This window comes from Electrophorus electricus, chromosome 2, assembly GCF_013358815.1.
Source record: "Electrophorus electricus isolate fEleEle1 chromosome 2, fEleEle1.pri, whole genome shotgun sequence".
Classification (NCBI taxonomy): domain Eukaryota; kingdom Metazoa; phylum Chordata; class Actinopteri; order Gymnotiformes; family Gymnotidae; genus Electrophorus; species Electrophorus electricus.
Genome location: NC_049536.1, coordinates 10,287,440 through 10,301,169, shown reverse-complemented (window position 1 = coordinate 10,301,169; position 13,730 = coordinate 10,287,440). Strand labels below are relative to the sequence as shown.

Genomic DNA, 13,730 nt, shown 5'->3' with positions numbered 1-13,730 from the left:
CGTTCATCAGGCAATTTGGATCTAAGAAATGTGAGGAGGAAATCACTAACAGAAATAAGAAGATGAAGAGCTGTGCTAACGGTCACAATTAAGGTTGTTACCATTTTTAAAAATCATTTTATCAATATTATAAGTTTTCTGCAGGACAGTCCGGTTTTTATGATGTATGTCCGGGTGTACGGTTTTGACTTTCAAGTCGAGTCAAGATGGCTTTATTGGCATGGCTGTACAAAACTAAATATTGTGAAAGCATTAAAAAAGGTTTACATTTTAACTTACTTAAAAAGCACTGCCACTATCACTACTACTACTACTACTACTACTACTACTACTACAACTACTACTACTACTACTACTAATATAATAACAACAACAGTTTTGACAACATATGACAAGTCATTAAGACATTAACAAGAAATTACAGCTACTTAATAGGTAAACCTAGCAACTAAACACTATGTGTTTGTAGATGTTGGAGGGCATGTGTGTATATAGGAGTAATTTAGTTGCAAGAAGTAGGAATGAGGATAGGGGAGGTTGTCACTAACAAGTTACTATCATTTGTCCTTTTCTTGCGTTGTTCTTTCAAATGGGTGGATTGAACCAGCAGTACAATTTTATTGCTCGGTTTGTTCACTGACAATGTTAATACAATAAAAAGTGGTAGGCAAAGTCATATGCAAAGTACAGGTGGAAGGCACATTAGTGGTGAGTATAATGGAACAAGTGAGTTTGGTTTTGGTTTGTTGAAAAGCTGCCACCCTAGTAACAATGCTAATGTAATAGTGATAATATTAATACAACACTGACACAATAAACTACAATACACGGAAAATAACTGCCCTAATGCCTGCGGTTGTTGTTGTTGTTGTTTTGTGTGTGTGTGTGTGTGTGTGTGTGTGTGTGTGTGCATGCAATTTTTTGTTTCCTTTTTTTTCCCATCAGAAGCAACAAAGATAATTCATAAAAATCTGTCAAAAGGACAGTTTAACAGCTGTAACACAAAAACTGTAGAAACGAGATTTAGAAACTAAACTGCATAAGGAGCATTCCATCCTGTCATATTTTGCTGTGTACTGATGCAGCTGTTACATGTATACTACAACAACTGATTTATTACCATTTGTTATGTTGTCCTTGAGTCATTGCTCTTAATATTAATTTTTCCGAAATATTTTAATATTTATTTTCTGAATATTTGTGCATAAATATTAGCAACATAGATTTGTAAATATATTTCAGTGACATACATATAAACATAGATTTTAGTGATACACATATATTTGATATATGTATCAGATATATGTAGCATATTGGGTTTATTGGGTCAATTTAAACTATTTACATATATTTTAATCAGAAGCAATGAATTTTAATATTTGGAATATATTGCTTTTACACATGGGTTTGAATTAAGGATATGAAATATGCAAAGTGACGCATTCCAAGGTACCAAAGTAACTGGTCAATAAAGTAATTCTAGGTTAACACTGAACCTGATCAAAAGCTAACCACACACAGGTGCACTTTGTATTATGAAAAAGCAACACTGTCAATAGCCTCTTGGATGACACCTCTAGACAGTATTAGTTCACACATTAGTTTACACAGGAATTGATCCATGTTGTCATCCTCCTTTTGCCAACACAATACCTTGAATGAGCAACCTTGGGTAGGGACACTTGGTAGAAAGCAGCTGTCACTTCTGGGCAATAAACGTTCTTGCTTGACTCTAGCAGGCAAGGGTGGAGGTGATACCAGGGCACAGTCATATATCTGTTTGTCTATGGAGGGGCTTTTGAACAGCAAGGATGTTTGAAATGTATGCATGACAGCTTTCAACAGTGTGAAACCATAGCTACAACAGTATATTTAGATTATAGGAAATTAAATGAATTTGAATTGCTTGGCTTTTTTATTTCAAAAAATATTTTTAAAGTATCACTTACCAATAGATTTGATATTTTTATATACACACAATGCCTTATATATACATTATGCATTTCCCCCTCTGGGCCATTTGAGACACCATATTTGTTTAACTATCTTTCTATTCATGCAAATCTCAGTAAACTGATGGCAGTAAAGTGTATATTGGAGCATGCAGAATTTGTACTAAAGGTGGTGACTAGCACTGAGTGATCTGGACACCAATCCTATATGGGCAGGTCAATATTTAGTGAAGCCCAAGGCATGGTGGCCTAATAAAAAAATTCAAGGTTATAATAATATGTTCCTTATTATGTGAAGTAAGACCAATCATGTGGTTATTATCAGTTGTAATAAGTTCTATAATCTCCAGCACTTCATCAGAATCTCCATTTACTGACCACTTCATTAGGTAAATCTATGTGTTTTTAAAATTGTACAATCACAACAGCATACACAATTTGGCTGTTCATCACTGGTCAGTATCTGACCACAGGACCACTAATGATTATTATTCTCAACTCATTAGCAAGTGAGTGTTGAGCTGGCACATGTTTATCAAGACCTTTTACATGTCTCAGTGTTACTTTTGGGTTAAGAGTTAAGAGTTGTCTGCTATCTAAATATTTCCAGTCAACAGCCCCATTTATAGTCATAAAATAAACATTGATGAAGGGCTAGAGGACATTTAATAGTGTATATGACAAAAAGTGGAATCTTGTATAGCGTCAGTATACCTACAAGAAGTTTCTTGAAAATAGCTTGTCAGTGAAAATAACGTTTACTAACTAACAATTGCGTATTTGAGTTGAGTGTGTCACAAACATTGCCAGCAGGACAGGGCAGGATATCTTGAAGGCCTTCCTGAGAGTACGGGAGCAGGATGTTAACACACTCAGATGTTTAATGAGTATCCTGTCTCCTGGCCAGAGACAGCTGGCACCCATTGCCTAGTGGCACACCCACATATCTGTGAGGATGCTGGTGTCCTTTCAGTGTATCACACGCAAACGGTTCCGTTTCTATGAACACAAAGGTTCAATTTTGGACTTTATTTTGCTATGGCTTAAGCAGAAATAGAGATGTGATGGGGACATATTTACAGAGTCTGTAACATAAATACAGTCACAGTGTATATTGGCGTATAATGAGGAACTTGTACTAAAGATGGTGACTAGGATGAATCTGATATGTGCATTTTGTAAGCATACCATTATACACTGGCCTAGATATTGATTTTCATGAGCCAACACGCATTCTTGCTACATGTGCCAGTGTCATCATGAGTCATCTATTACCCAGAAATATCCAGTCATTATGGTCCTGGGCTCAGAAACAGACTTCCGATGAAAGCCTAGAGGACAGTTATAGTTTGAGTAAGTGTGCATATATTAAGCAAAATATTATCCTGTAGTGTATTGTAATGTATGCTCAAAGAAAGGTTCTACCTTAGCTGGTGATTAGAAGAGAGGGGATGTACATTAGAATAGGACAGTAATAAAATCGCAATCAAATTTATTTGCCATATACATTTGCACATATTAGGAATTTGTCTCATTGCCACATAAGAACATAACATACAACTTCTTTGTTCACATTAATTCTACAACACACATAAATTGAAAACAAATATCTCATATATGTGCATTAGCAGTTATACAGCACAGCTGCCAGTTCTGTCAATTTATAATGGAAAATGAATCTGTATATTTGTAATTAAGATAGACATGTTAGTATGAGAGGTTTCATACTAAAATGTTTGTATTCCTCTTTTAAATTTCTCATACTTTTGAAAAAAGTATAGGAAAAAAGTCTAGGTGGTACAGGACCATAACAAGAGTGAACACAAAATGAATTTCAACTGAACCTTTATTTGTCACTGCACGTAAGGTCAGTGGGTAGTCTGGCTGTGGGCACCATCACAGGGCTACAGGGATGAGCAGAGTGACTGTCATGTTTAGATTGCCATGGATAGGTGTGTATAAAGTCAAATACTACTCTTGAAGATAGTCACAATGTATTTACCATATACATCAAGTTTAATTTCCAAATTGAAATTCAGGTTTTTTTTTCTTTAAAATAAACACGATCCATTAGAATGTTCATTGATTTTCTTTGGTAAAGTGCTATACATGACATGTACATAAGGTCCAGTGAATACACTACATACAAGAAAATTGGTGGATGCTCCAATTTCTCGTAAAACACTCACATGAATCTGTTCATATGACAAGTTATAGCATGAGGCCCAAGGCTGTGAACCTGTATATGCATATGTGACTACCTGCTCTTCTTACATACTTAGATTAGTCTAAACAATAATAATAAAAAATGCCAATCCATCCAGACAAACACTGGATCACTTCATTTAATAACTAAAATAATCCATAATGCTTTTAAAATATAAAAGTCAGCTGACAAATCTTCTTTTCACCATAGAAGACAGGAAGGACTAAAGACAAACATAGCGTGGTTTCATTCTCTCTCAGCATGGCTGTCTGTTCTATCAGTGTGTATTCATGGTCAGTGATGACATAGCTTTGGTTCTCCAAAATTATGTTCGCTAATGTTTGCCTGTGATTAACACATTTATGGCCATATCCTATTTCTCAAATGATATTATGGCCATAAAGTACATAAACAGCAGTATAGTATAGACCTTCAATAAAAAGCAGTAATATCACACAAAACTGAATAGGAACTCCAGATACTAATGTCTATATTACCATCTATTACAATGAATTAGTGAGTCAACTGCCACCTTATTCTTCACTGGTCAGTTTCTGACCACAAGACCACTGCTGACCAGTCTGGGTGTAGGACCATTCTCAACATAGCAGTGATACTATTGTGGGATGGAAATGGGTGTCATGCTGCTACAAATTACAGCCAACTGTGGTCTTTCAGAAACTGACCAGTGTTAAGAAGTTGGACGATGTCTAAAAAATATTGAACATGGGATACAGATGAACAAATGTGTCCAACTCTTTACCTACTAGGTGTTTTCAAACAAATAAATATTTCTAATAAAGGGGGAGATGAGTGGATGTTACATATAAACTGAACTTTCATCTTACATAGTTGATATGCATCAATAAAGTATATCTCTTTACCATTTTTCTCTCTGGAATCTGAAAAACATGACTGAAAATATAATATTTCAAGCTTTGTCAGATATTTGACTTAACATTGATAATGTAGAAGTAATCAAGAAAAACATTAGGTTAAGTATATAAACGTTACTTAAAAAAAATCAAGCTATGTGATTTGCAAGGAACTTTTTAAACATCAGAATGATTGAATGAAATTATTTATTTTTACATGAAAAACATTTATTAAAGCCAATTTCTAAATGTCTTCAGTTTTGATTCATTATTTAATTTACAAATAATGGTGTAAACAACAAAATTAGACCCACCATATTATATCAGGTTACTTTTTTTTTTTTGCTCTTTCATATACGTAGGATGTAGAAATTGCAAAGAGGCTGTGGGCCTCCTTTTGTTTTCCAGCAATTTTGTGAGAAAATTCCCGTAATGTCAAAGTTCACACAGTGTACTATTTAAAATGACTACTATCCCCAACTCACTTCTTAGTGGAGGAAGTGAATATAAGAGCAGTACACCAGACAGGATACACTGCTTCATTTCCACTCTATGGTCTATCACCTTATGTTATTACCACTGCCTTAAATCATTCCCCCTCAGTGAGGTTGCAGTTGGAGTAAGAATATGCCCCTGCAATATAGGGATGGGTGCATGCACCCATGCAGGGTCCACTAAGCATATCTGCCCACACACACAGGCATGAAGTACATGTACACACAAGCATACACATACTGGACCATTAAAATACCAGACTGGCCTTTTGTTTGTCATGTCTCAATAAAAGTGGAAGTTCCTCCTAAAGAGGGAGGGAAATAGTGAGACGTGAGTAAGAGGAATATAAGGGGGCTGAGAGAGGACTGACCCAGCACTACGTGCGCTTTACCTGAAGAGTGTGCCCAGACCCACTCTCGAGCCCACCATGGAGTGGAGGACACCTGCACTGTGTGTACTGCTCCTGGCTCTTAGCTGGGGCCTCCAGGCAAATGCTATTAGGGGTAAGAGATGATAAACACTTTGAACAGGACTAATAGTGTCAAGTTAATTAGATACTTTTGGTATTTGTATGTCTTTTAAAAAAATTATTTTACATAAAATGTGAATATTTGTTTTAGAATATTCAACATAGTTTACAGGTATGTTTGTGGTAGAAAGTGCACCTTGATTTTTCGAATCACTGTTAGTATTTACTTTTACATTTATTATGGTAGAAACAATACTTTTTCAAAATGATTAGCCAAAATATATGGGTTATTCTTCTAATTATAAGTATATTAGACTGAAAATAATTATAATGTAAAAAATGATATATTCACATATAGTAACTAATCCTTAAAACACAAATACAGATTAACTAGGTTAGCTAATTGATGAATTAATATTCACATCATAGTAGAACCACAAAGGACAAACATCACAAATGCCGCTGATAGTTTACTGAAAAATATGAAGACGAGACTATTGTTACTCTTCAGAAAAAATCTTCAAAGAGCTGTTGTTCACAGTGTTAAGAAATGAAGCTTGATCAATGGTGGCTATCTTACCACTTTGTGTTATAGTATTTAGGTGAGGAACAAAAAAAAATGGTACAAAATTGTTGGTTAACAAAAACTATAATAAAAGAAAATGCACTGTATTACTTAATACATGCTCTTAGGAGATAAAACTACCCAGATTACAATAATGCAACATAGAACAATTAGTGACTTTAGGTCATATACAAGATATTAAACAACATATTATCACACTCTGTATTAATCTGCAATCATATAAATTGCAAAATGTTTCCCAATAGCAGCAAATAAATTTTCTACCATTTCTTTTGAGAACAAAACTGCACCTGACAAATGTGTTTGGCTAGCATGCCAGCATACTAACTACACTCTCTAACTACATTGCTAACTAACACTCTATAAGTGCCAAAGACAACTACCCTTTGCACCCTTCATTACTGGTCAGTTTTTGCCAACAATAAAATTTATATGTGGATGCTATTTGGGGTGATACACCATTTGCAATGCACTATTAACAGGGACATGGTAGTAGCATGGAAATAGGTTGATAGTAGTCGAGGTGACTATAATAAACATGTTAATAAAGTGTGACTTAAATGTGACTTAAGTTAAGTTCAATAACTTAAAGTAATTTAATATGATCTGATTTCTTTTTACTTTCTTTGTTCTCGTTTACACTACGAGATCTTTAGGGTGCACCAATAAGAGAAAAAGGAACTAAAATTCAGTTAACATTTCCACTGTGATGAAATAATGATATCTGATCTTCACCATCCATGACTTGTGAATCTTAAAACAATGTCATCTTGTTTGCCCTTGTAAAAGGGTTAAGTTCATAAATAATCATTGACTGGTAAAGTGACAGTGATTAAAATAGGGGAGTATGACTGCATTAAGGCTTAAACACAACACCAGCAAGGCCCAACAAACTATCCATAGGCCAGGGTAAGCAATTAAGTGTTTTATTTGGATTTAAAAAGACCTAAAAATTCCCCCAAATTATAGATTCGGGCTAGACAAAAAATACAACTGTGAATAACTTAGAAGAAAATTTGTCAGACATGTAGATATAATAACATAAAAGCATAATAATATAAATCATAAAACATTAAAATCTTGAACTCTTTTGTTTCTTTGTGCATTTTTGTTTCTCCACCCTAGTGCGCCGCAGCAACCATGTGGACAACATCTGTAGCATGTGGGGTAATTTCCACTTTAAAACCTTTGATGGAGATGTCTACCAGTTCCAGGGGACTTGTGAATACAACCTTGTCTCTGAGTGCCAAATGCCTGTGCAGGGCTTCTCAGTACATGTGAAAAGATCACAGTCCCCTGGGAACCCACAGATCACCAGAGTGCTGGTTACCATAGGAGACATGGCCATTGTGCTCACCAAGAAACTGATTATGATCAACGAAGAGATGTAAGACACTGGTAGTGTTTGTAAATCTTAAACAAGAATGTAAAGATGTTCACTTCTAGTGAATAGTTGGCTATGAGTTGTAATTTTACCATTACACTTATACCTGAGTGCTTGATTCTGCCCCCAGCATTTACTTTCTGTTGTCATCCTCTCTCTCTCTCTCTCTCTCTCTCTCTCTCTCTCTCTCTCTCTCTCTCTCTCTTTCTCTCAGTATAAAACTTCCCTATTATTTAGCAGGAGTGCTGCTGGAAAATAATGCTATTTACACTAAATTATATGCTAAACTGGGCCTCAGTGTCATGTGGAACAGAGAGGATGCTGTCATGGTATTATCACAACTTTAATTTGGTTCTTTTTAACCTTTTTAAAAGCACCATATTATGTCTGCTCATCCAAAAATGGATCTAGAATTTTATACAGAAGCTAAATGAAAATGCACTTTACTTTTACATAGTCATTTTGAAGTGCAACAGATGAATTGGGTACTAGTGCTGTGGCATTGAACCACTGATGACAGGGGAAGCTGATTTAGTGCAAGTCATGAAATTTGCACCATTTCATTTCAAACATCTTTTGCACAATACATAGAAAAGTTATTGCGTGAGTTAGCATAGTGCAATACAGGTAAAGCATTTTAAGGGAAAGGCTCTTTCTAAGAATTACATTTTTAACATAGTCAGCTCTGTATTTCCATATATATTCACATAAATTCAAATTCACATACATTAACAATAATGTTCAGAAATCTTCCCTAGCCTAGAACACTGTCAGATGGCTTTCAGTTTGGCATAAAACTACATTAGAATGAAAGGATTTGCAAATAATAGATAAAAAAGTAAACAAAAATGTCATCTGTGGTGGAAGAGCCCCAATATTTTGGATGAGCATGCAAGATAGCATTCAGGACTTTAACCCCTTTTAATGAGCTAAGACTTTTCATTTAAAAATGTTTACTTTGCAACAATTCTTATTTTTCCTTTTAGTATTTTATAGTATATTTACAACAAATTATTACAAAGATGTAAAACTGCTCTAGAAATCACCAGCTTTGTCTTTCTTACTTAGGTGGAACTAGACACTAAATATTCTAATAACACCTGTGGACTTTGTGGAGACTTCAATGGCATTCCCATTTATAATGAGTTCTTGGCTGAAGGTGAGCTGCAATAAAAAAGCTTTTTTGAATCGCATGATTAACCCTCAAGTTGCTGTAATTGATTTAAAAGGAGCCCACCCTCTCTCTTTAATCTCATGGCCTCCATCTAAAGCTTTCTCCAGAGCACCTCCCTACAAAGACATCCCTACCCTTCTATGCGCTGTGTACATGCACAAAAGAATTGACAGGCAAGACGTACTGCCTGCTTAGATAAGTTTCCTGATTGATCAGTGCAGCCACATTATGCCCTGGACAGTCAGAGAGACTTTTTTCTCTGAGCTTTAATTTGAGAAATTTATGGCTAAGTGTTGTTAAAAAATTGCTTACATTAGTTTTAAACAGTCAAGAGAATATTGTATTTTTAATATAATATTAAGTGTGGAAAGGGAGACCTCCTTATAAGAATATGTGTTTGTTCTGAATGTTTGCTACATTCTGCCATACAGCTCGCTTGACTGGCTCTGTTGAGTTTGGTAACAAGCAAAGGATTCATGGGCCCAATGATGGCTGTGAGGACCCTTATGAAGAAGATGAGGCTGATCAAGACACAGTGGACAAGTGTCAAAAATTTGTAAGATGGAAATTCTTCCAGCAATAGCTGTTACTTTGAATTGTCACTGCAAATTCAAAGTAACAAATAATTAGTTTGTTGCCACTGATACAAAGTGTTACTCTATTTGATTTTGTACTACATTGCCCTATTGCCTTCCATTAGCATCCAGGAAATATTTGTGGTTTATAAAAAATTATTACATGAGTTCACCTGAATCATCATCATTTATATGTATAGTAATTATTGTTAGCCCTCTGACTACTAATTAAACCAAGCCAGTCAAGGTCAAGGCAGGTGTTTTTCATAAACCATGTGAGGAAGTGCAGTGTCACGGTACAGTTAGGAGTTCTGAGCACAGGCTTACTGCCTCTACTCCCTGTGTACAGCAGGGAGACTGCTCAGCTCTGCTGCAGAGTCAGGACTGGTCTTCCTGCAGGAAGGTGTTAAGTCCTGAGCCCTACATCCAGGCCTGTGTAGTGGACAGGTGCTGGAGTCGTCCTGGGGACATGGAAGACACTGCTACTCTGTGTCCTACGCTGTCTGAGTACTCCCGCCAGTGCTCCCATGCAGGGGGCATACCACCAAACTGGAGAACATCCACCTTCTGTGGTAAGGTCACTGCACCAATGTAAGATAAATTATTCTTAGTTTAAAGGACAGGTATGCTGTTTTTAAGTCAATAGCCTTATCATCAGTGATAGATTTAGTAATGAGAGACTTATCACTCTTCTGCACCCTCTCACTTGGTGTTATCACAATTTAGCATTTTGTTCATAGTTTTATTGGGGGGGTTAAATTACAAAGTGTGGCCTTAAACAGAACTGTATGAACAAATGAATGGTTATGCCAAGGAATAATTCTAAATTGCTCTAATTCTGGATGGAATTCAATGTCACAAATTAGTTTACATTTCATAGTTCAGTTACTGCATGGCACCCTCTACAGTGGTCTTAGGAAATTTCCCTGTATCACCTCTTCAACCTCCATGCTTGTAATTCTCAATGGTCTACTCAGGGCACCAAGGATATGCATAGATAAATATTTAATACATAGATTGTGGGCAAGGGTCAAAGGTCTTAAACACTTTTGATTGGAACAGATAAATGCAGCATAATTTATAATAAATTGGCATGAATTAACTGACTGCAGACATGGACATCAAGAATGAAAGGGTTTTAAAGTCACCAGCCATGTTCCTGTACTGTAGATAAACTCTGCAAGTTTACAAATGGTTGGAATGTAGGCTACTACAGCAAATTGCAAGTAATTACAAAACTTAAATGTGATATTACTGTTATTCTGAATCAACATAAAAAATGAACAATTTGTGAAGGCTTAAATGATCTAGTAAGAATCTGTAATGAGTGTTAAGTATCTCTGTAATATTTCTCATGGCCATGTTTTGCACCAATTTATAGTAAGCAACAATTTTAGTGATGTCCGGCTTTAAAACCAATCATACAGTCCTTGAAGAATCTGCTGTATCTGCTGTTTTCCTTATATTTCATTAGAATATTGACTTTTGATGCTGAAATATTTGATATGGGTAACAAGTTGCCTCTAAAAGTTTTGTACAGTTTTCCTTTATTATAAGAGAATATGACCTGAGAGTTACAGTGCAGTAATGTGACTTATAGGTATTTGGCTGGTTGTAGTACACTCACACCCACTCATCCTGCCCCAGTATTAATCCTGTCTGTTGTTTTACTCACTTAGCGGTACAGTGCCCCTTTAACATGGAGTACTCTGAGAGTGGATCTCCCTGTGTGGACACATGCACACACAGAGACACCAGCTCACTGTGTGAAGAACACAAGATGGATGGCTGCTTCTGTCCACCTGGTCAGTCATACATATATCCTTACATCACACACCATTTTACAGGCCATTTTTTGAACATCATATGACAAGCAAGAATACAGGCATGTTTCTCATGATCTCTTATATTACTACAAAATGTAAGGTTGTAACACGATGTATACTGATGTGCATGTGTGTGTGGGGGGGGGCTAAACTGGTTGCTGCAGGTACTGTGTTTGATAACATCTCAGAGAAGGGATGCATCCCTCAGGAAGAGTGCCAGTGTAAGCACAATCAGACCTATAACCCTGGAGATGTGCTCCTCAAGGATGACGAAGAATGGTACTGAAATAGTACTATTTCCCATCATGAACAAAACAGACCAATCTACATACTTTATGCCAAGTACATTCTATGTCTTTAACCATTTGTTTCACTATTTAAGCTGCAGGTTACATGGATAATTGTTTGTTTGCTGTGCTGCTCCAGACTGATAATTCTATGTGTTCTAGTGTGTGTCAAAATGGCAGTTGGGCATGTGAGCGTCTGCCAACCCCAGGTGTGTGTGCTGTAGAGGAGGGTTCACACTTTACTACTTATGATGGTAAAGAGTTTACCTTCCATGGGGACTGCTACTATGTCCTTTCCAAGGTGAGTAAACTAACTCTTAAGGTGTAATATATGTACAGTTGTAATTACTTTTGAAATTGCAAAAATTTCAAAGAAGAAAACAATTTCTATTTGCCCTAAAGATCAAGATGGTTTCCTGAAAAGAGTGTACTATTTGTGGGTGCTGTCCCCATGCTGCAGCCCACCCTTTAATATTTTGAATGAAAAGCAGGAATAACTGGGAAACAGGTTTTCTTAGCAAAGGTTCAGTGGTCCTGATCATGTATCACTGGCATTCTACATGCTCAAAACCTTGTGTAGTATATATTTCAACCTATAGTAATAGATGTTTCCTTCGTCTCTGTTTCTGCAGGACTGTGTAGGATCTAAGTTCCTTATTTTGGGTCAGCTTATTCCCTGTGTTGCTCAAAAAACTGACACCTGCCTGAAATCCATTGCCCTGCTACTCAACAATGACAAGAATAATGTGCGTTTCCATTCTGCCAGTATTTGCACTCTTCTTCTTCTTCTTCTTCTTCTTCTTCTTCTTCACACTACTACTACTACTACTACTACTACTACTACTACTACTAATAATAATAATAATAATAATAATAATACAAAATGTAAACACAATTATAAATAATGCAACAAAAAATTGCACTAATTAATAATTTCCAAAAAAAGTTGTGGAAAGGTTTGGGAAGCAAAATAATGTTGAAAAGCTAAACATAATGTTAATATGAACTATCCTTCTGGTGAATCTCTTGTATAAAGGCGTTAATCATCAAAGAAGATGGCCTAGTCAGGCACAATGGCGAGATCGCCCTCCCTTACACCACAGGTAAGAGTGATTTATCGAGTAAGGTGTCTTGTAGGCTAGTACACCACAGTCATCACACTGCTGTAGTCATTCATTTTAAATGAGTAAGCTGAACTGAAAGTGAATTTAATTAACATTAAAATGTCTACTCTGAATATACACTAGATCTTTTATTGATGATGGGAGATTTGGACCACTGCACAAAGTCTTCTCTAGCACATCCCAAAGATTCTCAATGGGGTTCAGGTCTGGATTCTGTGGTGGCCAATCCATGCGTGAAAATTATGTCTCGTGCTCCCTGAACCACTCTTTCACAATTTGAGCTCGATGTATCCTGGCATTGTCATCTTGGAATATGCCCATGCCATCGGGGAAGAAAAAATCCACTGATGTAATAACCTGGTCGTTCAGTATATTCAGGGAGTCAGCTGACCTCATTCTTTGGGCACATAATGTTGCTGAACCTAGACCTGACCAACTGCAGCAACCCCAGATCATAGCACTGCCCCCACAGGCCTGTGATGGGTGCATCACTTCAGCTGCCTGTCTTCTTACCCTGATGTGCTCATCACTCTGGAACAGGGTAAATCTGGACTCATCAGATCACATGACCTTCTTCCATTGTTCCAGAGTCCAATCTTTATGCTCCCTAGCAAATGGAAGCCATTTTTGCTGGTTAGCCTCACTGATAAGTGATTTTCTTAAGGCTACACAGCTGTTGAGTCCCTATCTCTTGAGTTCCCTTCGCATTGTGTGTGGAAATGCTCTTACTTTCACTATTACTTTCACATATTCCTCCGTTCTACTGTTGTTTTTCTA

The 13,730-nt window shown here is 36.4% G+C and overlaps 1 protein-coding gene across 1 annotated transcript in view; it reads left to right on the top strand.

Annotated features, from left to right (window-relative positions):
* The first annotated feature begins 5,955 nt into the window (after window positions 1-5,955).
* Window positions 5,956-13,730, top strand: part of LOC113592070 (mucin-2-like) — a 37,545-nt gene continuing 29,770 nt past the window's right edge. The window contains exons 1-11 of the mRNA XM_035523718.1: window positions 5,956-6,031; window positions 7,709-7,970; window positions 8,182-8,296; window positions 9,036-9,126; window positions 9,573-9,697; window positions 10,066-10,288; window positions 11,396-11,521; window positions 11,707-11,821; window positions 11,992-12,130; window positions 12,462-12,575; window positions 12,866-12,932. Of these exons, the coding sequence (XP_035379611.1) occupies window positions 5,956-6,031; window positions 7,709-7,970; window positions 8,182-8,296; window positions 9,036-9,126; window positions 9,573-9,697; window positions 10,066-10,288; window positions 11,396-11,521; window positions 11,707-11,821; window positions 11,992-12,130; window positions 12,462-12,575; window positions 12,866-12,932 (1,453 nt within the window). The remainder of the gene's footprint in view (window positions 6,032-7,708; window positions 7,971-8,181; window positions 8,297-9,035; window positions 9,127-9,572; window positions 9,698-10,065; window positions 10,289-11,395; window positions 11,522-11,706; window positions 11,822-11,991; window positions 12,131-12,461; window positions 12,576-12,865; window positions 12,933-13,730) is intronic.